The 25,399-nt window shown below is 53.4% G+C and overlaps 1 protein-coding gene across 1 annotated transcript; it reads left to right on the forward strand.

Moving 5' to 3' along the window:
• Positions 1–256: 256 nt before the first annotated feature.
• FGD2 (FYVE, RhoGEF and PH domain containing 2) lies at positions 257–24,368 on the forward strand. The gene is made up of 16 exons (XM_032141073.2): positions 257–467; positions 3,407–3,638; positions 5,523–5,600; positions 6,230–6,378; positions 8,399–8,555; positions 8,752–8,890; positions 9,436–9,494; positions 9,682–9,828; positions 10,542–10,634; positions 15,357–15,436; positions 15,525–15,555; positions 16,337–16,429; positions 17,064–17,195; positions 20,801–20,947; positions 22,303–22,449; positions 22,822–24,368. The coding sequence occupies exons 1-16, from the start codon at positions 400–402 to the stop codon at positions 23,035–23,037; spliced, it is 1,968 nt and encodes a 655-aa protein (XP_031996964.1). The 5' UTR covers positions 257–399; the 3' UTR covers positions 23,038–24,368.
• The last annotated feature ends 1,031 nt before the right edge of the window (positions 24,369–25,399 follow it).

Below are 25,399 nucleotides of genomic sequence, written 5' to 3' on the forward strand. Positions count from 1 at the left end.
GCCTTCCAAAGCACTGGAATTACAGGTGCAAACCACTGTACCAGCCCAGGCTGGGCTCCAGAAGCTACCTCTGGGCCCTGTTGCCACCTCTTAGGTGGCTTCTGGAATGGGGGTCTACAGGTGTGAAAGGTCAGCCCCCCTGAGGGAGAGGTGGGGCCCGGCAGGCTCCTCCCACTGCAGGAGCGCTGGCCTTTCCCCTGCAGGGCTGTGGCTCTGGGACCACTTCCTCTTTCTTCACTCTGAAGCCAAGAGCAGACCTGCTGAGCCCTCAAGAAAGATCAGAACAGATTCATGGGTGATTTAGCCTGTCTGTGCCAGGCCAGGGCGGCTGAGCGTGCTGGCTGGAGGCCTGTCTCTCTGCTTCGAGGGTAGCTGAGATCCACCCCGGAAACCGGCAGGATGAAGGGGGCAAGTGAGGAGAAGCTGGCATCTGTGTCCAACCTGGTCACTGTGTTTGAGAATAGCAGGTATGGGCAGCTGGGGTGGGAGGGTCACCATGGTGGGCTGGCAGCCACCCTCCAGCCTTTCTGGCAGCTCTCTCCCTGGGCCCTGCCCCGGACCCTCCTCCTGCAGGGGCAGCCCCGCGTTCCTCGGTCACGGATTCCTTGGAGCATGGGAGAGTGTCGTTGGGACACCAGGAGCCAGGCAGGGGTGAGAGTGCCAGTATGTGTTGGGAGAGTCCAGACGGGTGTGGTTACGAGCAGGCATGGGCAGATCGAAGCCTGTGTGTGGGCACAGGACCCCACCCAGTGCCTGCCAGCACCTCGCAGAAAAAGTAGCTGATACTCACCAAGCATTCACTCTCTATGATTAGGATAACCATATAATTTATCACTCAGCACACAATTGAAACTGAAAGTAAATGCCAAATAAAATGTGGTGGTTGTGGGGGAGGCATTACAGGTAAAGCTGGGACCATATGAGGCAAACCAAGGTATATGGGCAGCCTACTGATGGGGTACTCCCTACTCTAAGTTCATTTCCTTACTTATTTAATTTTGTCATTGAACAGCCTAACAGGGGTAGATTCTGTATCTGTTCCCATCTTATAGATGAGGAAATGGAGACACAGAGGGGTGAGGATGCCAAGTGCTTTAAGTTAAGTATCTGGGGCAATGCTGGGGCGCCTGTCTGGAGGGAAAAGGCTGGGCCAGATGCGTGGAGTCATTGGTAGCCCTGGGAGCATGTGTGTGTGTGTGTGTGTGCGTGTGCGTGTGTGTATGTGTGTGTGTTGTGTGTTATGTGTGGCATCAATCCATTCTGCAGGCATTTCTTAAGCTCAGGACTGTGTTAGGGGCTGTCCCAGTTACGGTTTTCTGGAAATAGACTCAGGTGGAGGTTTGCCTCAGGTGGTTTATCAGGGAGAGCTTTTGGGAACAACAGCTGTGGGCATGAGGGAAGCAGGGCTGGGCAGGGGGAGATGCTGAACTGCAGTGTGCCTGCCACAGATGCCTCAGCCTGTCCCAGGGAGCTCTGGAGCTAGGATGCCTCTTGGTTGTTCCAGCTGAGGAATAGGGCTGGGTATTTGTATCTCCATGTGGACTGGACAAGAGATTCTGGGTGAGGCAGCTCTCTCTTCCAGAGAGTGATTCCCAGAGAGGGACTCAGCCAATAAATTACCCGTCAGCCCCCAGTACTACCAGCAGCTGGTGGGGATGGTGTGGGGAGGCCTCACTCCTGAAGGAGGGAGGTGGGCAGCACAGCACAGCATCCTACAGGAACTGTAGAGGATGAAGAAGGTTTCTGTATTTGGATGCTGAGCTCATGCGATACCCATGATGCAAGGTCGTAGACAGTAGATGTCCTAGGAATGGCCCGGATGCTGTATTGAGGGCACTCATGGCAGGCAACGTTTCCTGTAGGCTTCAGGGTGGAGATGGCATAGATGTAGACCTAGAAGTCTTCAACTTCCTGAGCTGGGTGATTCTCCTCTGCCTCTCCCAGGGTCTTTGCCAAGCTCGTCCTGTTCAGCACCAAAGACAGCTCTTGGGTGCCGCCTTCCTGGCCCACCACCCCCTTGGGTGTGGGTGGATGGCACCACCTCACTCAACATGCTTGACATGGACTAGGCACACCTGGGTGGAGCCCCTCAGCATGCTGTGCTCTACCCAGGCGACACCCCTGGCAGGAGCGGGCAGCCCTTAGACGGGAGTTAGGTCCCAGCAGGCGTCAAGAGCCACTCCTTACTGAGTGAGGGGACCCATGCCGACTGCCTTGGCCTGGGCTTCCTTATGAGGTCTCCAGCACCTCAGCTGATCTGAAACTGAGGGGTAAAGAGGAAACAGAAGCTGGCCAGGGGCACTAGAACAGAAATGCAGAACCTGAAACCAAATGTAGAACAGAAAGCCTAAGAACCAGCTACGCCCATGAGCTGCAGACCCATGGGCTGAGAAACCAGGGACTGGGGTGCCAGGGAGGAGTGGGAGAGCCTGGGAGTAGCCACACAGCACTAGGTCCCAATGCTTTCGCTGCCACAAACCCAAATGTGTCACTTGGGGCAAGTCACTTTGACTCTGCGGACCTGTTTCTCCTTTGCTCAAATGGGGAGGGGCAGGTTAGGGTGAAGGCTCAGGAAGCAGTCACCTGATTTGAATCCCACCTCTGCCACTTCCGAGCCGCATGTTACTTATCCTGTCGAGACCTCAGTTTCCTTGACTGCAAAATATGGGTAATGAAAAGCTTTCTCATGGAGTTTTGGAGATTTCGTATTTGTTTGGCCTTCCGTTTCCTGGCCTGTCTTTCTCATAAGGATGCCTGCCCTATGCTGTCATCAAGAGCCCTTCCACACCGAGGGCAACGCTGGGTATATTCAGCAAGGGTGGGCCCTGTTATCTAAGGAATTTGACTGGCTTGCAGAACCCAGTGCACAGGGTAATAAAGGTGTCCTACGAAGGCCCTTCCCTGGGAGAACAGAGAATCTGCTGCTGGGCTGGCTGTTTCTGCTTCTGGACATGTGGAGGGTATTGATCCCATTGAGAAGCCCCAGCTTTTGCAGGCCTGCTCTCACTTTATACTGTTCTGTGGCTCCTACCTTCCCTTGATGTATAGGTTACTGACGTGGAAACTGAAAACAGAGGTGAGGTCCAAAGGTGAGGATAATCCATGGGGTACCACTTAAAAACCCCTATATACAGAAAGGATTCCTGGACACTGTAGCTTCATTTTAAATAAGAAAGTATGTAGTTCCCCAGAAAATAAAATACAGTCCACCCTGACTGAGTTCCCTCCAAGAATGTGTTGGGAGAGAACTGAAAGTCTTACTTAGCATGTTTCCAAAGAAAGCCAGGCACCCAGGGGCCCCTGCACTGGGGATTTGCACCAGGCAACCCAAATCCACACCAGGGACTTGCTGCTGTTTTCCCTGTTCTCCAGGGAGGAAGCCCTCAGGTCTGTCTCTTCTCCTCAGGACCCCAGAAGCAGCACCCAGAGGCCACAGGCTAGAGGGCGCGTATCACCGCCCTGAGTGCAGCCCTCCCGAGTCCCCAGGACCATGGGAGAAGACGAATGTCGGGGAGGCCGTGGGGTCTGAGCCCAGGACAGTCAGCAGGAGGTACCTGAACTCCCTGAAGAACAAGCTGTCCAGTGGAGCCTGGAGGAAATCTTGCCAGCCTGTGACCCTCTCAGGATTGGGGACGCAGGTGCCTGAGGGCTGGGGTAGAGGTGTGGGGTGCTGGGGTGGGGAGCTCTCCCTGGCCTCCCCTCTATGCGTTCTTCCCTAGCCAGAGCCAGCAGTTCCCCAGGTGGGGGTATTGTGTGATCAGAGGTCAGCTGGGAGTTAGATTTCCCCATGCTTAATGGCCTTTGATTCACTAACTGCCTGCTATGCACCGTGATGAATTACTTCGCGAGTCCCTTGTGTAGGAGTTTTTTGGACAAGGAAGTTGAAACACAGACAGTTTTAAGGAACTTATTCAAGGCCACACAGCTTGGAACAGTCGCCATCTTGTGAACTTGATACTTTTCTTACCCACTGGAGGAGACAACAATCTCAACCTAGAAGTGGAGGTGTGAGTGTGAACTGTCCTGCCCTTAGACTAAAGCCCAGTCTGGTCTCTTCTGTGGCTTGCAGTTTTCTCATCTGCAGAGTTCAAGGGTTGGCATGCAGATACTGTGCACCCAAATTCCCTGGAGTCACGTCCCAGCACGTCTGCTTACTGACTGTGTGTCCTTGGGCAAGCCACTTGAGTCTCTTTGTGCCAGTTTCCTCATTTGTAAAATGGGGATAGTGGTTATAATAATGTGTCCTGGTTTTCAATCGCTGCTGAACAAACCTCTCAAAAATGTAGCAGCTGGCCGGGCGCAGTAGCTCACACCTGTAATCCCAGCACTTTGGGAGGCCGAGGTGGGCAGATCACCTGTGGTTAGGAGTTCAAGACCAGCCTGGCCAACATAGGGAAACACTGTCTCAACTACAAATACAAAAATTAGTCGGGCATGGTGGTGGGCGCCTGTAATCCTAGCTACTCAGGAGGCTGAGACAGGAGAATCACTTGAATCCAGGAGGAGGAGGTTGCAGTGAGCCAAGATCGCGCCACTCCTCTCTAGCCTGGGTGACAGAGCGAGACTCCATCTCAAAAAAAAAAAAAAAAATGTAGGGGCTGAACGTAACTGTTTATTGTTTCTCACATTTTGTGAGTTGACTGGGATGCTGCTGGGTGGTTTTTCTACTGGCCTCACTCGGGGGTCTGTGTGATTCTGCTTGGGCTGCCATAACAAAATGCCCCAGACTTCAACACCAGACATTTATTTTCTCACAGTGCTGGAGGCTGGAAGGCCAAGTTCAAGGTGCCAGCAGGTTTGGTTTCTGCGGAGGTCTCTGTTCTCGGCCTGAAGACAGCCACTTTTTCAGTGTGTCCTTACATGGCCATTTCTTTGTCATCCCTGGCGTGTCTTCGTCTTCTGACATTAATCTTACCAGTTTAGTGCCCTACTCTTATCATCACATTTAGCTTCAATTACCTCCTCCAAGGCCTCATCTCCAAATACACTTACATTGGGGGTTAGGGCTTCAACACAGGAATTTGGTTGGCGGACACAGTTTAGTTCCTAACAGGATCTCTCAAGTAGCTGCAGTCAGAGGATGGCTGGGGCTAGAATGCCCAAGACAGCTCAGCTCGCAAGTCTGGCACCTGGGCAGGGAGACTGGGCTCAGCTGGGATGCTGGCAGGGCTGGGCTCTTTCTCCGTGTATTCTCCAAGCCTCTCCTCTCCACGTGGCCTGTCCATGAGGTCTCCCTATCAGAGCTGCCAGACCCCTTGATGTAGTGGTTCACAGCTCCCAAGACAGCACAGGTGGAAGCTTCCAGGCCTCTTAAGGCTAAGGCTGAGAACTGGCACAGCCTTACTCAGCTGCATTCTGTGAAAGCCATCCCAGGGCCGGACCAGATGCACTGTGGGAGGGCATGAATCCCGGGAGGTATGCTTCACTGCGGCAACTTTGGAGACTGAACCAAGGTCCCCATCAGAGGAGACCAAAGCTGTCTGTCCCCTTTTTCTCCTTCTCTCCCCTCCGATCCAGCGCAGGAGCCAGAGAAGAAGATCGTCCAGGAGCTGCTGGAGACAGAGCAGGCCTATGTGGCACGCCTCCACCTGCTGGACCAGGCCAGTGGCCAGGACGCCCTCCTCCAGAGCCCCAGCCCTGGGTCTCCTCACCTCAGCCCTTCTCAGCCTTCCCACCCTGCTCACGAGAGCTGAGTCAGAACCCCTGGCTTTGACTCCAGGAAGCCTTAGCCCTTTAACCTCAACGGCTGGGGTTGGGGTAGAATCAGGAGGTCTTATTAGCAGCACTCCCCATTCTGCCCGTGGTGCCCAGGCTGGCCCCCGTATAGCAGAGAACACACCAGCTGGCCCCTGTGGGCCTGCACAGTATCCTCATCTGTCATCTCAATGCCCACAACCTCACAACGATCTTATCTTTCATAGTTTTTAAGGAGCCCTAAGGCTAGAGGGTTATTCATCGTCGCAGGGAGCTCTAGTCTGATGAAGTCCAACACCTCCACAAGTTGGGCCTGTTTATGGCATTCATCAGCTCTCTAGGCTTTGCCTTGCTCATCTGTAAAGTGGCCAGAACACAACCTCCCCTGCCTTCTCTTCCCGGGGTTGCTGTGAGGATGCCGGGAGATCAGGAGGGTGGAAGTGTGCAGTAGGCTGGGTGGGACCCTAGTTCCCCCGGGCTGATGTGTGGGTGGCTCCCTGTCACTGCAGTGAATGACCAGTGGTGGCGGCTACAGGTGTTTTTCCAGGAGCTGCTGAGGACGGCCCGCAGCAGCAAGGCCTTCCCGGAGGATGTGGTCAGGGTCATCTTCTCCAACATCTCCTCCATCTATCAGTTCCATTCTCAGTTCTTCCTCCCAGAGCTGCAGCGGCGCCTAGATGACTGGTGAGGTCCACCAGGAGCCCCTGAGGCCTCAGACCACACAGCCCTGGCCAGGTGGAGGTGGGGAGCCCCCAGGGCGCTAGGTTCAGCCTCCTGGGCCCAGGCCCTTGTTGTGTGGCCCTGCCTCCCCGGGGCTCAGTCTGTCCGCACAGTGAGGGGCTTGGGCGAATGAGCTCTGAGAGGCTGTGTGTGTGCAGACTGCTTCCTGGGGAAAGGGGTGGATCAGGCCCTGGCCAAGCCAAGTGACCAAGTGACTATGGGACAGTGAAAATAGCCAGTGCCAACTGAGGGCTTCCTACACGCCTGGCCTTGGGCTTTCCATCTATTAACTCACTCAATCTTCACATCAGCCTGCTGTGTGATGACGGCATGATGGTTATGCAAGAAACCCTCTTGTTTTCAGAGACGGCCACTAAAGCATTTAGCAGCGAAGTTACTTGCCTTATATAGTTTGCCACGAACTCTAGGATGTCCTTTAAGATCTTTGGCAAAGAACAATGTCAGTAATTGTTAAACCTAGTGATGTATTGATTGCTTAAAACATTTATAATAAACTGGTTTTTGGTTTTTTTTTTTTAAAGAAAATAATAGCCAGGTTCGGTGGCTCACGCCTGTAATCCCAGCACTTTGGGAGGCCAAGGCGGGTGGATCACTTGAGCTTAAGAGTTTGAGACCACTCTGAGCAACATGGTAAAACCCCATCTCTACCAAAAATACAAAACTTAGCCGGGCGTGGCAGCAGGCACCTGTAGTCCCAGCTACTCGGGAGGCTGAGGTTGGAGGATTGCTGGAACCCGGGAAGTCGAGGCTGTAGTGAGCCATGATTGTGCCACTGCACTCCAGCCTGGGTGACACAGAGAGACCCTGACTTAAAAAAACAAAAAAAAAAGAAAAGAAAAGAAAAATAACCCTACGAGGTCGCCTGCCATCATTCCAGTTTTTTTCAATGAGAAAATTAGGGTACAAAGAGGCTAATTGACTTACCTGGGAACACAGCTAGCATGATTTGTGCATCCCGGGAGTCGGGCTCAGGAAGCCTCACTCCCAGGCCATGGCTCCTTGCTGCTCTACTCTAGCAGGCCCTACCATGGAATGATCATGGAAAAGTTCTGTGTGTGTGTGTGTGTGTGTATATATACACATATATATACACATATATACACATATACACATATATACACATATACACATATATACATATATACACATATATACATATATATACACATATACACACATATATACATATATACACATATATACATATATACACATATATACATATATACACACATATATACACATATACACATATATACATATATACACACATATAGATACATATATACATATATACATATATACACACATATATACATATATACACATATATATACATATATACACACATATATACATATATATACACATATATATATATACATTTTTTTTTTTTCAGTGTGAGGGGCATGGAATGACCAGCTGCTCAGGCTGGTCTTGAACTCCTGGGCTCAACCTATCTGCCTGCCTCAGGCCTCGCAGAGTGCTGCGAGCACAGGTGTAAGCCACTGTGGCTGGCCAATCCTGGAGAAGTTCTTACCCCTCTGAGCCTCCACTTCCTCCCCTCTAAGATGGGCTAGTGGCCGCCCCCACCTGCAGGGTTGTGAGAATTACATGGAATGAGACATGCATCCTGGCCTGGGTAGTGCTTGGCAGGTGGCCCTCGTTATTGTTACATAATGAAGCATTGAGCAGTTACTGAACACCTGCTGTGGGCCCAACACTGTGCTGGGCCTTGTGGATGAGGCCAACCTGGGACCAGAATAGCCTTTGGCCTCAGGAGGCTCACAGTCTAAGGAGTAGAGGGGCGCATGTGAGGATGACACCCCCGTGCCCCGCCCACACCCAGAATTGCCGTGGAAAGGTTGCTTTGGGGGATTCAGAGAGCCTGGCGTCACCTGGCCCTACCTAGAGTCGAGAGGAGGTCTCTAGGCTGAGGGCAATCCCTGTGCCCCTCCTGCAGGACAGCTAACCCCCGCATCGGTGACGTGATCCAGAAGCTGGCCCCCTTCCTGAAGATGTACAGTGAGTATGTCAAGAACTTTGAGCGAGCGGCTGAGCTGTTGGCCACCTGGACCGACAAGTCTCCACTCTTCCAGGAGGTTCTCACTCGCATCCAGGTGAGGCTGGGGGAGGGCTGGAGTCAGCATTGCCACTCCCAGCGTGCAGTGGCTCAGGTCGCCTTGAGTGATTTAGGGCGTCTCTCAGGCTCAGCTGCTTCCACAGGCCCCTGCCTACTCCTCTTGCCCTCAGGGGCAGCCTGACCCACCTCCCTTCTCTCACCCTGTCCGTGTTGCTCCCCCATCCCTCCCCAAGAGCAGCGAGGCTTCGGGCAGCCTGACCCTGCAGCACCACATGCTGGAACCAGTGCAGAGAATTCCACGCTACGAGCTGCTGCTCAAGGAGTACGTCCAGAAGCTGCCAGCCCAGGCCCCAGACTGGGCCGATGCCCAGAGTGAGGACACCCCCAGGGGTCCCAGGGGGCTGGGGAGGCCTAAGCCATTCCCATATACTTATTGAGCTCCTGCTAAAATGGTTTTGACGACCATCAGTCATCAACATCAACCACTGGCACTTCATAGACATTATCCATACCATTAGCCATTTTTCACAGATGAGCACACTAAGGCCCAGAGAGGTTTAGTGACTTGCTCAAGGTCACACAGCCAGAAAGTAGCAGAACTGGGATTTGAACCCATGCCTATATGATGCCAAAGCCCATGCTCCTTCCGTTATACCCTCTAGGTCTGGCTTGTTTTGGGGAGCAGTGAGAGTCACCAAAGCCAAACACCTAATGGCTAATGTTCAGTGGCTTCCAGTCTTTCAGCCCTGGGGGGCTCCGCCATTCAGACACCCCATGGCTGGGCTGCACAGGCAGGGCTGCTCCTGGGGGGCTGTCATGGCAGGTCCTGAGGGCCCTTTGTTGAACTTCAAGGACCTCCTGCCCCAGCCACCAGCCCTAGATTCTCAGGGAATAAACTCTGGCCCTGCCCCTTTCAGAAGCCCTGGATGTGATCTTCTCAGCTGCCCAGCACTCCAATGCAGCCATCACTGAGATGGTAAGCAGCCCGCCCTCTCCTGGAGCCCTGTCCCCCTCCCTGCAGGTCTCAGCCTGGTCCCACCCATGACACCTATCCCACTGCTGCCCTCGCTCTCACACCCCAGTCCCCATCCCCACAAGGCAAGCCTTCCAGAAGCAGGTGAGCCCTGCCCAGACTTGGCTGAGGATGCACCACAACCCCCTAGGAGCGGCTGCAGGACCTGTGGGAGGTGTACCAGCGCCTGGGCCTCGAGGACGACATAGTAGACCCCTCTAACACCCTGCTCCGTGAGGGCCCGGTCCTCAAGATCTCCTTCCGCCGCAACGACCCCATGGAGCGCTACCTTTTCTTGGTAGGAGGGTGCTGGGAGCTCCTCTCCACACTGGGGAGGGAAGTCCATGGGCCACTCTGGCCCGAGTCATGCTGCCTGGCCTCTACCTGGCACTGCAGGGGGACAGGGAAGAGACCACTTCTCTGTCTTTTTCTGCTTTGGCACCCAGATGACTTTGGACAGGTCACCTGCTGCCTCCAAGCCTCAGAGATTTCCAACCCACAGGTTTCCCAGACATGTCCTAGGAAGCAACAGTCAGAGTTTGAACCCAGTCTGGCTCCAAAGCCTGTGGTATTAACCTGTGCTCTAGGGAGTACACAGCAGGATGGGGTAAGGTTAGCTACTAGGAAGAACTGCCCTGGGTTTGCACGGAAGAAGCTGGGGGATCTCCTGAGATCTGGAAAGGTGGTCCTGCCTGGAGGTCTGGGGGACAGCGCTATAACCTCTTGTAAACCCCTGTCATCCTGAGCCCCTGTTGAGAAAGGCCTTGTAGGTTTCTGAGGTCTGCTATGGTCCCTTGTAGGGTGACCCTTCAGTAACCATCCTAGGGGAACTGGGAGCTTGACAGCCCCTTCCTCATCACCTGTGATGTCCTCTGAGCGGGCTGGCCAGAGTGTGTTCAAAGGGGAGGGGTCCAGTGGTGCTCAGCCCATGCTCAGCCCACCCTCAGGGAAACCCCACCTAGCCGTCCTCCCTCCTCTGCCATGGGCCACTCATGCCTGTGTCTCCTGCAGTTCAACAACATGCTGCTCTACTGTGTGCCCAGGGTGATCCAGGTGGGTGCCCAGTTCCAGGTGAGGACCCGCATCGATGTGGCCGGGATGAAGGTAAGAGGCCCCCTAAAAACCACTGGGCTCCACCTCAAGGGTGGGACTGAGTACAAGGAGTAAGAGGAGGAGCCCACCATGTTCTCAATCAGAGAACCAAACCCTTGCAGGGCCTGGGCAAACGTGGAGATGGAAGAGTGTGGGGCTCTCCCCTCTGGGCTCCTAGCCCTGTCCTTCCCAGCTTCCCACAGGTCTGGCCCTCCCTTTGCGGCAGTGCATGAGCCAGCTTGGCCTTTCTCTGCTTTCCCTACTGTTTATACCACTGCTTCAAAAACTTTCACGTGTGCGCGAATCCTCTGGGCATCTCGTGAAAATGCAGGTTCTGAATCAGGAGGTCTGGGTGGAGGGGTGCCTGAGATCCTGTATTTCTAACCAGCTCCCAGTTAAGATGGGCTGACAACTGACCCCACCTGCAGGACTGTGAGAATTAAATGAAATGAGACATGTCCTGGGCAGTGTATGCTGATACCGTGGCAGCACAGACCACGTTTTGTGTAGGAAGGGTCTCCAGTGTCAGCTCAGCGGCTGGCTTGTGTGTGTCCCCATCCACCCCATCCAGAGATTATGGCAAATGAGCAGGGCCAGCAGTCCATCATGGAGCCCATTGACTGGGTGTCCCCATGGGGGGAACCATCAGATCCTCCTAACAGCCCCATGATGCAGCGGCTGTTAGAATCTTCTGGATTTTTTTTTTTTTTGAGACGGAGTCTCACTCTGTTGCCCAGGCTGGAGTGCAATGGCACAATCTCGGCTCACTGCAACCTCCACCTCCTGGGTTCGAGTGAGTCTCCTGCCTCAGCCTCCCGAGTACCTGGGACTACAGGCACGGGCCCCCATGCCCGGCCAATTTTTGTATTTTTGGTAGGAGAGATGGGGTTTCACTATGTTGCCCAGGCTGGTCTCAAACTCCTGACCTCAAGTGATCCACCTGCCTTGGCCTCCTAAAGTGCTGGGATTACAGGCATGAGCCACCACACCCAGCCTGTTTTTTATCTTTTAAAAAATTTTAATTTTAGTACTTAAAAAATACAGATTATATACATTCTAAAGTCAAACAATATAAAAAATATATACAATGAAAGTCTCCTCCCCACGCTATCCCCTCGTTCCCCTTCCTGAAGGCAACCCTTGCTTCTTGTGAGGCCTTCCAGAGGTGGTCTTCGCCTAGCAAACAAATAATATATAATAGGATTGTTTCCTGATTTATACCAGAAGCAGTGGTATACTCTACACATTTTTCGCACTTTGCTTTTTTTTTTTAACTAACTGCAAATGCTGGAGACTGAGGTGTCCCTGTACTTGAGAGCTTCCTCATCCTTCTGCCCAGCTGCATTGCGTCCCACTGTGCGGATGCACCGGAATTTCTTCAACCAGTCTTCTGCTGAGAGACACTTAAATCGTTTTCAGTTGTCAGCAGCTGCAAATGAGGCTGCAGTGAATAGCCTGGTACAGCCTGCCTGTGTGTGAATGTATCTGTAGTTAATCCCATTTTTAAACATGAGAAAACCAAGGCCCTAGAAAACCTTTCTATCTTAAGTAACTTGCTTGAAGGTCATATCGCAAATGCTAGTTTGAGTGACCAAGCCAGGATTTAGATGCAGGTGTAGCGAAGGCTGGCGCTTCTGCATCTAACCACCACGCTCTGCTGTCGTCTATTAAGGCTTCAATCCAGAGGGTTCAAGCCTATGGTGGAATTTCTGGCATCATGGAGGACACAGCCAGAGAAGCTTCCTGACCGCCCCTCCCTGCTGGCTCCTGAGCCCTGGTGTGTCCTGAGGGCTGGGACGGGAAGAAGCAGAGGTCTGGTCTGGCCCATCTTGTCACTCTCCTATTCACCATCACCCCTACCCCCTTCAGCTCCAGAAGGGAGGTGCAGGCAGGAGTTGAACCAGAATGCTCTACCCTCCAGAGCCCCCAGCAAAAGAGCCCCGCCCCTGCTCCTGACTGGGGTTGCCTGGCATCTGGAGCAATCCAGGGCCTGGGGGTGGGGTGCAGCCTGGGAATGATGAAGGCTGATGAGGGAACATGGGTTCACAGCTCACCCCCACACCTGAGCTGACTGAAGTCTTTTAAGAGTGCACCCTAAAACTTAAAGTATAATAATAATAAAATTAAAAAAAAAAAAAAAGAGTGCACCCCCGACCCTGGCATCTAGCTTTCCATCCTGAAGGGGCCAGAATGTCACATAGACCAGGGCGTGTGCAGGCTTGTATGTCTGGAGTCCTTGGTGAGTGAGGCTGAGAAAGGCAGGTTTATAGAGAGCTACAGACAGAGAAATGGAGACGGGTAGCCCTGCCAAAGTACTGTCAGAGACCCAGGCATAGGAAAATAGAGATTGACAAATAGGAAGGCTAAGAAATATAGAAACCAAAACAGAGTCGTAGAGAGAAAACAGTGAGCCGAGCCTGAGAGCATCAGATGCTTTGGGTGTGCGCTGACAGCTCACGGGCCCTGTGTGTGCTGGGTTTCTGGAGTCTGCTGGTCTCGGCTATAGCAGGTCTGATACTCCAGCAGCCGCACAGCGCCCTCTCCTGGAAGGCACGGGCTTGGCAAGTGCAGAGCTGTCCACTCACCCTACTTCTGTGCAGGAACCATTTTCTGAGTCTGAGATTTGGAGGCAAATCTTGCCTTTGACCATCATGATGGTTCCTATTGGCCTATGACTCCCTGGCCTCCTCCTTCCTAGGTGTCAGGGAGGCCTAGTTAACAGCAGCTGATTCTCTCCAAGGTCTGACTTGGTCTTAGTATTTTGCCATCTCACACAGGGCCAGCCTGGGAAGAAGGAAGGGGTGTGGACATATATACCTAGGGGCTCCACGTACAGTTGTGCAGGTTGTAAACTGCACAAGGATACCTCATCTAAGAGGACGTCTTCTGCAGCCAACTGCAGATGAGCAGACTATGATACAATATCATAGATGGTATATTTATAGTGAGAATTGTCCGGCAGATGGCAGTCAAATGTCTTGTTCCAACAATATCTAGGTATTATGCCAGTTTGCCAACAGATGTCAGTAAAGTGTTTTGAGGAAGGCTGTCCTTTTCTAATTACTACAAAGGTACCGTATGGACTAGCAGGGGACTGAATTGACCCAGCCCTGGGGAAAGTAGTTGAGGCTCGGCTTAGCGGAGTTCTGGAAACTCCTCTTGAAACCTGCTGGGGAGCTGAAAGCCTCTGTATGAACATCCCAGGGGCAGCCTGGACCCTCAGGTCAGGAGCCCCCAGTTCCCTTTTTTCTGTCAAAAGCATGATATTTCTTCCAGCTTCTGGACTGCAAACCTTGGGTTTCTCCCTTCTTTTCCCTTTCCCCTCTCCCTGACACAATTAGAAACTTCTTCTGTCTCTCCAGTGCACCTGGGCAGGCCGGGACCATTTATGATGTTGCTTCCTAACTGGCCTTTGGGCTACAGGTTTGTCCCATTTGGCCCAGATCTAGCCTGTCATCCTTTGCACACAAAGAGGTATTTGGCTCTTTCTCAAATATCTCTTTCCACATGACCGCCTCCCCATTGCCAAGGGCATCGAATCCAAATCACATCAGCCCCTTCTAAGGCAAAGACTGGGGAGTGGGGCTACAGACTAGGCCTAATCTGAGGAAAGATGTGCTTGTCCTCAGTGCTGTCTGGGTTATGGTGAGCTGCCCTGGAAGTGTGCAAAGGCCTGACTACCACATGGGAAGCAGCAGAGGAGCTCAAGTGTTCGAGGAATTTAATGGCAGCAAAGTTCCCCCACACAGAGGCTCTTGTGCTCTCGGCCTGTGTCTTAGGTTCCCTTTGCAAATCTCTCTCCACACCGTCTGAAGGAAGTATGCTTACAGGACTCTGGGGGTAGGATGGAAATAGATGTTCTTCCATCTTACCCTTGGGGGCTGAAAACCTGGGGTGGAATCCTTCTTTTGCCCCTTAGGTGCTGTGTGACCTCAGGCAGCTCTCTTGCCCTCTCTGAGCATCCATTTCCTCATATCCTAAATGAGGATGATAGTATCTGCTTCCCAAGATTGCTGTGAAGATTATTTTCTTCTTCTTCTTCTTTTTTTTTTTTTTTTTTTTTTTGAGACAGGGTCTCCTTCTGTCACCCAGGCTGGAGTGCAGTGGCACAATCTCAGCTCATTGCAAGCTCCACCTCCTAGGTTCAGGAGATTATTGTGCCTCAGCCTCCCGAATAGTTGGGATGACAGGCATGTACCACCATGTCCAGCTACTTTTTGTATTTTTAGAAGAGATGGGTTTCACCATATTGCCCAGGCTGTTCTCAAACTCCTGGCTTCTAGTGATCCACCCGCCTTGACCTCCCAAAATGCTGGGATTATAGGCGTGAGCCACTGCACCCGGCCAAGGGTATTTTCTTTTATGTTTTATTATGAAAATTTTAAAGCCAAGAAAATGGTATCATGAACCTCATATACTCATCCGGTTTTGAAATCTAATTTCCTTTTTTGTTGAATGCATTGTCAAAAATTGTCATCTCCACGTCACACTGGGTCAACTTAGCTGCTGCTAAAATTCCAGGAGCCGTAGGTCCATTTGCTTGGAGCGAGGCCCAGTTGCAGGGGCATTTGCTTGGCTCAACAGGATTAGAGAGGTGGCGAACAAGCTCTGCATCCCTGTCTCTCGAATTTGAATTGTCCCTTGGGCACAATCCACGTCCCTCCCCTCCGCAGTGCTGTGCCTGGGACCCGGGCTATGACGAGTCTGAACTGGTTGCCTCCCTCCTCTTGGCAGGTGCGGGAGCTGATGGATGCTGAGTTCCCCCACTCCTTCCTGGTGTCTGGGAAGCAGCGCACCCTGGAGCTACAAGCCCGGTAAAGGAGCTGGGGTGGCGGCCCAGGGCCAGGCGGGAAAACTGGGAGGGGCTGATCTCCTCAACACCTGTGTTCACTTTCCGAGCAGGTCGCAGGAGGAAATGATTTCCTGGATGCAGGTATGGGAACGCTCCGAGGCTTCCGGGAGTCTTTTTCCTTTCTTTCTTTCTTTCTTTTTTTTTTTTTTTCTTTCACGGTAATGGGCTATCTTGATGAAGCTCCTGGGATTCTCCCTAGCCTATTTGGGCTGAAGGGGAGGGAGTGGTATGTGTATGCATGTGTGTGTGTGTGTGCATGTGTGTATGCATGTGTGTGCATCTGTGTGTGCATGTCTGTGTCTGTGTGTGTGTTTGTGTGCATGCATGTGTGTGCGTGTGTACATGTATGGGTGTGTATATGTGTGTTTGTGTGCATGCATGTGTGTGCATGTGTTTGTGTGTATGTGTGTGTGTTTGCGTGTGTGCATGTGTATGTACGTGCTTGTGTGTATGTGTCTTTGTGTGTGTGTTTGTGTGTCTGTGTGTGTGCGTGCATGTGTGTGTGTGCGTGTGTGTGTGCACGCTCCCACGCCTGCGTGTGCCCAGCTGCTCCCTGCTCTTCCTCAGGAGCTGCTCTGTGGTAGTTTGGAGACCGATCTGGGTTCCTATCTTGCTGCTTCTCATTGCCTAGCTGGGCAGTCCAGGGCCAGTCACTTACCCTCTCTGAGCCTCAGTTTTTACAACTGTAACCTGGGGCTGGTAGTTTCTCCTTCGATAAGGCAGCCCGCGTGGGTGTAGAATCCAGCGCCTGGTACCCAGTGGGCTTTCAGCCCTGTCTGTTGCACGCGCGGAAGGATGGACAGAGGAGCAACCCCTCCCTTCCACACCTCAAGCCCTGACCCTCCCCCTCCCTGCACCCCAGGCCTTCCAAGCAGCCATTGACCAAATCGAGAAGCGGAATGAAACCTTCAAGGCTGCGGCCCAGGGGCCTGAGGGAGACACCCAGGAGCAGGAGGTAAATGAAGCCTTTTTCATCCCTTGCTGGAGCCACCAACCCAAACAGAGCTTGTTCCCTCTCTGTTCTGCCTATACCAGCTCGGAGGGAGAGGGAGTGTCATCTGCCAGGAGAGACTGAAGGGACCAGGGGAAGCCCTCCCACCGCATGCCCTGACTCAGTGCCTGAGCATTCCCCTTTAGCAAAGCTTCCTTTGAGAGCCTGTCTGCACAGCTGTCTTGGGGAAGGGTTTCACGTCTCTGCAGCTCCAGCTGCAGGGGGCAGTAGGACTTTGGGTTTGAGAGTATCTGAGAAATCTAAAGTCTCAGGGAAGATGGAAGGCGAGTGGGGTGGGGGCTGGGGAGGATATCTGTGGTTTGAGTTCAGATTTGAGCTGAACTCTGGCTTGCTGGGTGACTGCTGAGTCATTTGACCTCTCTGGGCCTCAGTTTTCTCACCTATACAATAGGAATAACGGTAACTAACCTATCATAAGGTCTCCATCAGGTCAGTCAGCTTCCTGTAGAAGCCCCAGGGAAGCCCAACACACAGAATCCCTGCCAGAGCAGGTGGGCACAGGGCGCCAGGCCCTGGGAGGATGGGCGGAAGAGGGTCACCAAGGCCCCATTTCTGCCCAACTCCCCTTAACCCACAGCTGCAGTCTGAGGAGCTGGGCCTCCGAGCACCGCAGTGGGTCCGGGACAAGATGGTGACCATGTGCATGCGCTGCCAGGAGCCCTTCAACGCTCTGACGCGCCGTCGCCACCACTGCCGGGCCTGCGGCTATGTGAGTACTCCTGCCAGTACTACTGCCTCCACCTGCCCCACCTCGGCCTCCACCTGCCCCACCTCGGCCTCCACCTGTCCCACCTCGGCCTCCGCCTGTCCCACCTCGGCCTCCGCCTGTCCCACCTCGGCCTCCGCCTGTCCCACCTCGGCCTCCGCCTGTCCCACCTCGGCCTCCGCCTGTCCCACCTCGGCCTCCACCTGTCCCACCTCGGCCTCCGCCTGTCCCACCTCGGCCTCCGCCTGTCCCACCTCGGCCTCCACCTGTCCCACCTCGGCCTCCAACTCCAGTCCCACCTCGGCCTCCACTCAGTCCCACCTCGGCCTCCACCTGTCCCACCTCGGCCTCCGTCTGTCCCACCTCGGCCTCCGCCTGCCCCACCTCGGCCTCCACCTGTCCCACCTCGGCCTCCACCTGTCCCACCTCGGCCTCCACCTGTCCCACCTCGGCCTCCATCTGTCTCCACCTGTCCCACCTCGGCCTCCACCTGTCCCACCTCGGCCTCCACCTGTGTCACCCAGGCCTCTACCTGCCCTACCTGGGCCTCCACCCTCCCAGCTCAGGTCCTGCTGCCCCATCCTGGCCAAATCTGCTGGCTTCAACCAATGCAGCCCAGTGGCGTTGGGCACTAGCTCTGAGCCAGGTGCGTGTGTTATTACCTCATCTGGCTCTCACAGCACACCTCAGGGGGCTGCTATTTCCCATTTTTTAGATGGGAAAATGAGACCCATTGAGGTTAAATTACTTACTGAAGGCACCCCTGAAGCTGATGCTATGAATTTACCTGCGTCCTTATCATCATTTTCCACGACCCTGAGACCCAGAGCTAGGAAATGGTCCCCAGTTCCAGGGGAGGGGCATCCAGCCCTGTACCCCTCAGGCCTTGCCCACCTGAGGCATGGCCCTCACCAGGCCCATGCCCACTATGCACTCACCCACCCCGTCATCCTCTCTTCTCTATCTGCTTTGGCTAACTGTCCTCTCTTCTCTGCAAGCCCTCAGCACCCTGGCACCTGATGGATTCTGTTGCTAACTCTGCCTACTGGTTCAGGCCTCAGTTTCCTTAACTCCACCACGGGATCACGAAACCTACCTCCAGTGTGGCAGTGAGGATTCGACCAAAAAACATTCTTTCCCTTCCCTCTCCTTCTCTTTTTCTTTCCCCCTCCTCCATAGCTCAGGCAGCACATCCAGTGCGGGTGAGCTACCAGCTTCCTGAGGGGGGAACTGCGTCCACTCCAGTTCCTCCTCTTATCAACCCAGGCCCAGTTATCAGAGGCAGATCTCGCTTTGCTTTTTAAGCACCTGCTGTACTTGAGCTGTTCTCTGTTGACATCACAACCCCCTCTGTTTACTCTGCAAACAGAGAAGCCCTTTGCAACCTCAGTCTTTGATGACCTCCAGAGGACTGGGGGAGTCTAGCTGGACAGGTTGGGGCCAGTCAGGGAGGTGTCCCCAAAATGTGTTCAACTGAAATCAGGACAGGGTCAGTTTCTAGGACCTGGGAACACACCTGCCTTCTGATGTCAGTGATGAGTTACATCCCAACGCCAGATAGAAAGGATATGGGGATTGGCTACTGTTCCTGGTGATTCCATCTGTAAATAAGAGTTGAATTGATTCACACTTGTGACTGAAAGTAGTTCTTTAAAAATTACTTAAAATAGTGAAATACAAAGAGGCACAAAGAATAACAACACCCATGTAGCTGCCTTCCAGCTTAAGATAGAAAATATTCTGACAACTAAATTAAATGTATGATCCTTGCTTGGATTCTTTCTGGGGTAAAATAAAGCTATCAAGGTTGCTCTTGGGAACATTGGGAGAAATTTGATGATGCAGCATATCTAGATAATAATATTGTATTGGCTGGTTGCAGTGGCTCACACCTGTAATCCTTGGTACACCTGTAGCACTTTGGGAGGCCGAGGTGAGCGGATCATCTGAGGCCAGGAGTTTGAGAACAGCCTGGCCAACATGGTGAAACCCCGTCTCTACTAAAAATACAAAAATTAGCCGGGTGTGGTGGTGTACACCTGTAATCCCAGCTACTCGGGAGGCTGAGGCAGAAGAATCACTTGAACCCAGGAGGTGGAGGTTGCAGTGAGCCCAGATCGCACCACTGCACTCCAGCCCGGGCAACAAGAGCAAAACTCCATCCCCAAAATTAAAAATAATACTATTGTATCAATAAATTTCCTGAGTGTGACCATGCCACCGTGGATGGGTAGAAGGACGCCCTTGTTCTTAGGAGACACCAGCTACATATTTAAGGGTGAGGTGTCATGATGACTGTAATTTATCCTCAAATGGTTCAGAAAAAAATAAAATACATATAGAGAGAGACAGAGAGCAAATGTGGCACAAATGTTAATAATTAGTGAATCTAGTGGGTGGTATCATTGTATTATTCGTTCAATTTGTCGGTTTGAAATTTTTCAAAATTAAATGTTGGTAGAGGAAATAATATTTACTAATTATATTTAAACATTGAAATCTCTCAATAAAAAAATAAAATGCTCCTAAGGTAGCCGAAGCCCCCGTGTGGGGCTGTGCCCTGACCGTGGGTTTCTCGTGCCCGTGCAGATCTTCGTGCCTGCTGAGCCAGTGAGTCATCCTTTCGGTGGTTCGGGCGCCAGTTTCTGTCTCCCCTGCCTGCCAGACGGGAATCCTTGTGAGGGTGGGGCAGGGCCAGGCCTTCTTCTCCAGGTCCCTGCCAGGCCACACTCTGTGCTGGGCACACAGAGGAGCTCCCTGAGGGCTGGTGCCGCCTGATGAACTACACTCCCTCTGCCCCTTTCTCCTGCCCTCCATCTCCACGCCCACATCTGGGCTCCCCTTAACGCCAAGTCTTTCTCTCAGTCACGCCTTGCGGCACCCAGTGTTCCTCTCTGAGTCTTCCCAGGCCCCTTTTGCCCGGTCTCCCGGCATGATCCATGTCAGCCTTTCGGGGATGTCTTCGTGGTGAGCTGAGAGTGGGCCCCGCTCTACAGAGTACCCATGTAAAAACAAGCAGCCTATCATTTTTAGATGAAAACACCCTTGACTCCATGATGGTGCAGAATACAAAGTCTGCCTGAATCTTAAAGCTAAATTGTGGGACTTGAAAGACACACCCTGTTTGTGGAGGGCCTGTCTGCCAGGTAACAGTGTGGCTCTCAGGGTCAGGAGAGGACAAAAGCTGGGCCCTGCCTGCCTGGTGGGGTCTTTGGGAGAGTCAGGTGAGATGGCAGAGAGGATAGCACTGGGAAAAGTGAATCAGACGCCAGCGGCCTGTCTGGGGCAAGCCCCTTGGGTTCACGGCTGCCCTCACTCAGAGGGAACCTGGAGGGGAGAGAAGTTACAGCCCTCGCGGTGGGGGCCGGGTCTTGAACCCTCAGCCTAAGAGCCCCGAGCCCGAGCTCCCCCATGCACCGCAGCCTCCAGGCAGTTGGGCCTCGCCAGCACTGGGGAGCGTCCCCGCTCTGCCTCTATTCCTCCCTCGACGCTTTCTTTTCCTCCCCCGGTCCCTGGTTGCTCTCATGCCCCCACCTGCCCACCAAGGCAGGAGCCCAGCCCTCCGGTGCCTGGTCTCAGCCCCACGCCCCCCTATGTGTCCTCCTCAGGTGGTGTGTGCCAGGTGCTCCGACTACCGGGCCGAGCTGAAATACGACGACAACAGGCCCAACCGAGTCTGCCTCCACTGCTACACATTCCTCACCGGAAACGTGCCGCCCAAGGCCAAGGAGGACAAGAGACGGGGCATCCTGGAGGTGAGGGCCACTGTCCCCGCGCTCACCATCCATCCTCTGTTCAGGGAATGTGTGCCCGGCAACCACGCTGGGCTGACACTGTCCAGTGCTGAGGAACAAGCCAGCCGTGGTCACACCCTCCCCCGCTCCCTCCTCCTCTCTCTGCCCGCAGACACCAGGCCTCTCCCCACAGCCCAGGCAGTGCGGAGCCTGTCACCAAATGGAGGCACCCTTTGGCTGCAGGCTGTAGTCCACATTCTTCTGCACTTCCTCAATGTCCCCATCCAATAGTACGGCCCCTCTGGACAGCTCCTGTTCACATCCCCATGTCCTGCCCCAACAGTCCCAGGGAGACAAGAGCTGGTGTCACTGATTCCATTTTACAGATGGGGACACTGAGGCTCCAGGTCGGACAGATTGGAGACTCCATTCTAACCGGAAGGGACTCCAGGGGCCAGTCGGTCTTATCCCGTGGAGACCCAGGGCTGGAGGAGTGGCTTGCCCAAGATCACACAGCAAGTTAGAAGCCAGCTCTCTGACCTCAGCCACAGATGTTCTTTCTGTTGTCCTGGGGGCCTCACTGAGCCACACTTGCCACCACAGGTGCTCCCCTGTGGGGTACAACTGTCCTCAGCTAGGCACCACAAATACAATGTCAACCAGCCCAGCATCGGTGCCACCGTCCACTGCCCCTCCCTCATGAAGGCCAGGTTGACATCCCACTGTCCCTGGGAGGTGGGAGAAGGTCCCAGCCTTTGCCAGCTGAGATTTACTCCCAAAAAAAAAAAAAAAAAAATCAGCCAGGCGTGGTGGCACATGCCTGTAATCTCAGCTACTGGGGAGGCTGAGGCAGGAGAATCTCTTGAACCCGGGAGGCGGAGGTTGCAATGATGCAATGGGTCGAGATTGCACCATTGCACTCCAGCCTGAGCAACAAGAGAGAAACTCCACCTGGAAAAAAAAAAAAGTTGGCCTTTCTCCATGGGCGTCTGTCCCCTTTCCAATCCTCCCCATCCTTCCAGGCCCAGGATCCCCCTGACCACTAGGCAACACAGCCTGCTCCTGGAGATGCTCAGCCCCTTCTCAAGGCCCAATTCTGTTTCCTGGAGCAACTCCAGGCACCCTCCCAGCACCTGCCCCTTGTGGGCACACATGCGACAGGTTCAGGCAGGCTGGGGTTTGACCGCAGCTCTGCCACTGGCTGGCTAGCTGTGTGACCACAGACACTTGATGGGACCTCTCTGAGCCTCAAGGACCAAGGACCCCTCCATTCAGTACTGCTGTAAGGATTGGAGATAGTGATTGTCAAGCCCCCAGACCAACATCCGGCACTTGCGGCTGCTCTGCTCCCTGACAGTCCCTCTTTCTGGTTTTAGAAAGGGTCCTCGGCCATGCCTGACCAGAGCTTGATGTGCAGCTTCCTGCAGCTCATTGGAGACAAGTGGGGCAAGAGCGGCCCCCGGGGCTGGTGTGTGATCCCTCGGGATGACCCCCTCGTGCTCTATGTCTACGCTGCCCCTCAGGTAAGGCCATCACCTGCCCGCCCCCCATCAGGGCCTGGCCTTCCCACAGCGTTTGTGTGAAGGGGGTCAGGGGTGAGTATTGCTAGCTCCATATGTCAGACAGGGAAACTGAGGCCCAATGAGGATGTGGTATCCTGGAATCTCAAGGTTAGTAGGTTTCAGAATTGGGCCCTGGCTCTATGTCACCACTGCTTTGCCCTCAGAGGCAGCCAGTTCTTCTCTCCTCTTCCTCGATGGCCTTCACCAGCCCACCCCTAACCCATGGGGGTTTGGGGTGTGAGCTGCGCATGTGTGGCTGTTGCCTTCATGATGGCTATCTGGGGCAGTAGGACTGAGAGGGGACAGTGGCCCACTGCTCTCTCCTCCCTCCAGGACATGAGGGCTCACACCTCCATCCCCCTGCTGGGCTACCAGGTGACCGTTGGGCCCCAGGGGGACCCTCGGGTCTTCCAGCTACAGCAGTCAGGCCAGCTGTACACCTTCAAGGCCGAGACGGAGGAGCTGAAGGGCCGCTGGGTAAAGGCCATGGAGCGGGCAGCCAGTGGCTGGAGCCCCAGCTGGCCCAACGACGGGGACCTGTCCGACTGAGCCACTGCCAGCCGCTCTCCTGCCCACCTCTCCCCACCCTGAACCCAGCTCCTGCCACAGACTGACCCTTTGGCCTCAGTGACCCACTGCCCCAAGTGGTGCTTTCACAGAATTGATTCAGCCATCTGCGCCCAGGCCACGTGTCCCGATCTGGGATTCAGAAAACATGGGTCCATTCCTTTCTAGAAAGGGGACAACCAAGTGTCTCAGTTTGCCTTGCAGGGAGGGGGCTCCTGGGCCATGAGACTTCCAGGGCTAAAACTGGGAAAGCCCCAGGTAACCCCGGACTGGTGGTCACCGTAGTGTGGTTTTTCATTTCTATCTCCTGGGGAGCTTTTAAAGAGTACGGTGAAAAATACATAGTAAATTAATTTTAAAAATGTAAAAAACAATGCCTGTACTGAAGTACCACCACCGATTTAATTGGTCTGAGATGGGGGAAGCAGGGGGTCTATTTTTTTTTTTTTTTTTTTCTGAGACAGAGTCTTACTGTGTTGCCCAGGCTGGAGTGCACAAACATGGTTCACTACAGCCTTGATCTCCCGGGTTCCAGCGATCCTTCCCCCTCAGCCTCCCAAGTAGCTGGGACTATAGGTGTGTGCCACTGTGCCAAGCTAATTTTTTTATTTTTTGTAGAGATGAGATTTCACCATGTTACTCAGGCTGGTCTCAAACTCCCGGCCTCAAGCGATGCTCTCACCTCCACCTCCCAAAGCGCTGGGATTACAGGCGTGAGCCACCATACCTGGCGCATGCATATTTTTTAAGCGTACCCACTGGAGTCTAATATATAGCCTGGGTTAGCTGGGGTGAAGAATAAAGAGAGCAAACTACCGCAACCAATGGTTGAGCCCCTGTCTAGTGCCAGTCATGATAGTAGTAATAATAATAATAATAAACATCTATTGGGCCAGGCTCTCTGCAAGATGCTTTATGTGGATTATGTCATTTTACCATCCAGAGTTATCCCCATTTCCAGATGAAAACACTGACTCAGAGAGGTTTAGTAATTGGCTCAATTGGTCATGTAGCTCATAGATGCCAGAGCCAGGTTTTAACCCAGTGAACTAAGGTCAAAGCTCTTTCCATCATGGAGCAGAACAATAAGACAAGCAGAGAGGGGAGGAGAGTGAGGAGAAGGAAAAGAGAGGGAAAGAGAGTGAAGAAAGCTGGGAAGACAAGAGAGAAAGGTGAATGGTGGGAGGAAGGGGGACGGGAGGAGCATCCCTGTCCCCTCATCCCCACCTCGCTGGTGGGTGAGGATGCTTTTTCATAAGAGACCACCAGGGGGTGGCAGTGGTCAGCAGGCCACATGGAGTGGCCCCAGCAGTGGCCAGAACACCCTCAGCTGCTCTCAGCAGGTCCAGCCATTGCTGGTCTCTGCCCTGAAAGGAGGAAGCATGGATGAGTCATAGGTTTTTGTCCCATCACAGGCCCAGCAGCTTGCCTGCTTCCAACCTGAGGCCACTTCCCTCCTGTAGGGTGTTTGTTTGTTTATTTGAGGCAGGGTTTTGCTCCGTCACCCAGGCTGGAGTGCAGTGGTGTGATCAGAGCCCACTGGAACCTTGACCTCCTGTGTTTAAGCTATCCCCCTTCCTCAGCCTCCTGAGTATCTAGAACCACAGGCGCACGCCACCATGCCCAGCTAATTTTTAAAATTTTTGTGGAGATAGGGTCTCACTATATTGCCCAGACTGACCTCAAACTCCTGAGCTCAAGCAATCCTCCTGCTTTGGCCTCCTAAAGTGTTGGAATTGTAGGCATGAGCCACCATGCCCGGACAGCATCAGCATTTTATTTATTATTTATTATTTATTTTTATTTTATTTATTTATTTATTTATTTTGAGACGGAGTCTCGCTCTGTCACCCAGGCTGGAGTGCAGTGGCGCAATCTCGGCTCACTGCAAGCTCCGCCTCCCCGGTTCACGCCATTCTCCTGCCTCAGCCTCTCCAAGTAGCTGGGACTACAGGCGCCCGCCACCACGCCCGGCTAATTTTTTGTATTTTTAGTAGAGACGGGGTTTCACTGTGGTCTCGATCTCCTGACCTCGTGATCCGCCCGCCTCGGCCTCCCAAAGTGCTGGGATTACAAGCGTGAGCCACCGCGCCCGGCTTATTTTTATTTTTGAGATGGAGTCTGTCACTCTGTCGCCCAGGCTGGAGTGCAGTGATGCCATCTTGGCTCACTGCAACCTCTGCCTCCCAGGTTCAAGTGATTCTCCTACCTCAACCTTCCGAGTAGCTGGGATTACGGGCGTGCGCCACCATGCCCGGCTAATTTTTGTATTTTTAGTAGAGATGGGGTTTCACCATATTGGCCAGGCTGGTCTCAAACTCCTGACCTCAGGTGATCCACCCAT

The sequence above is a fragment of the Hylobates moloch genome, unplaced genomic scaffold (assembly GCF_009828535.3).
Source record: "Hylobates moloch isolate HMO894 unplaced genomic scaffold, HMol_V3 SCAFFOLD_20, whole genome shotgun sequence".
Taxonomy (NCBI): Eukaryota; Metazoa; Chordata; class Mammalia; order Primates; family Hylobatidae; genus Hylobates; species Hylobates moloch.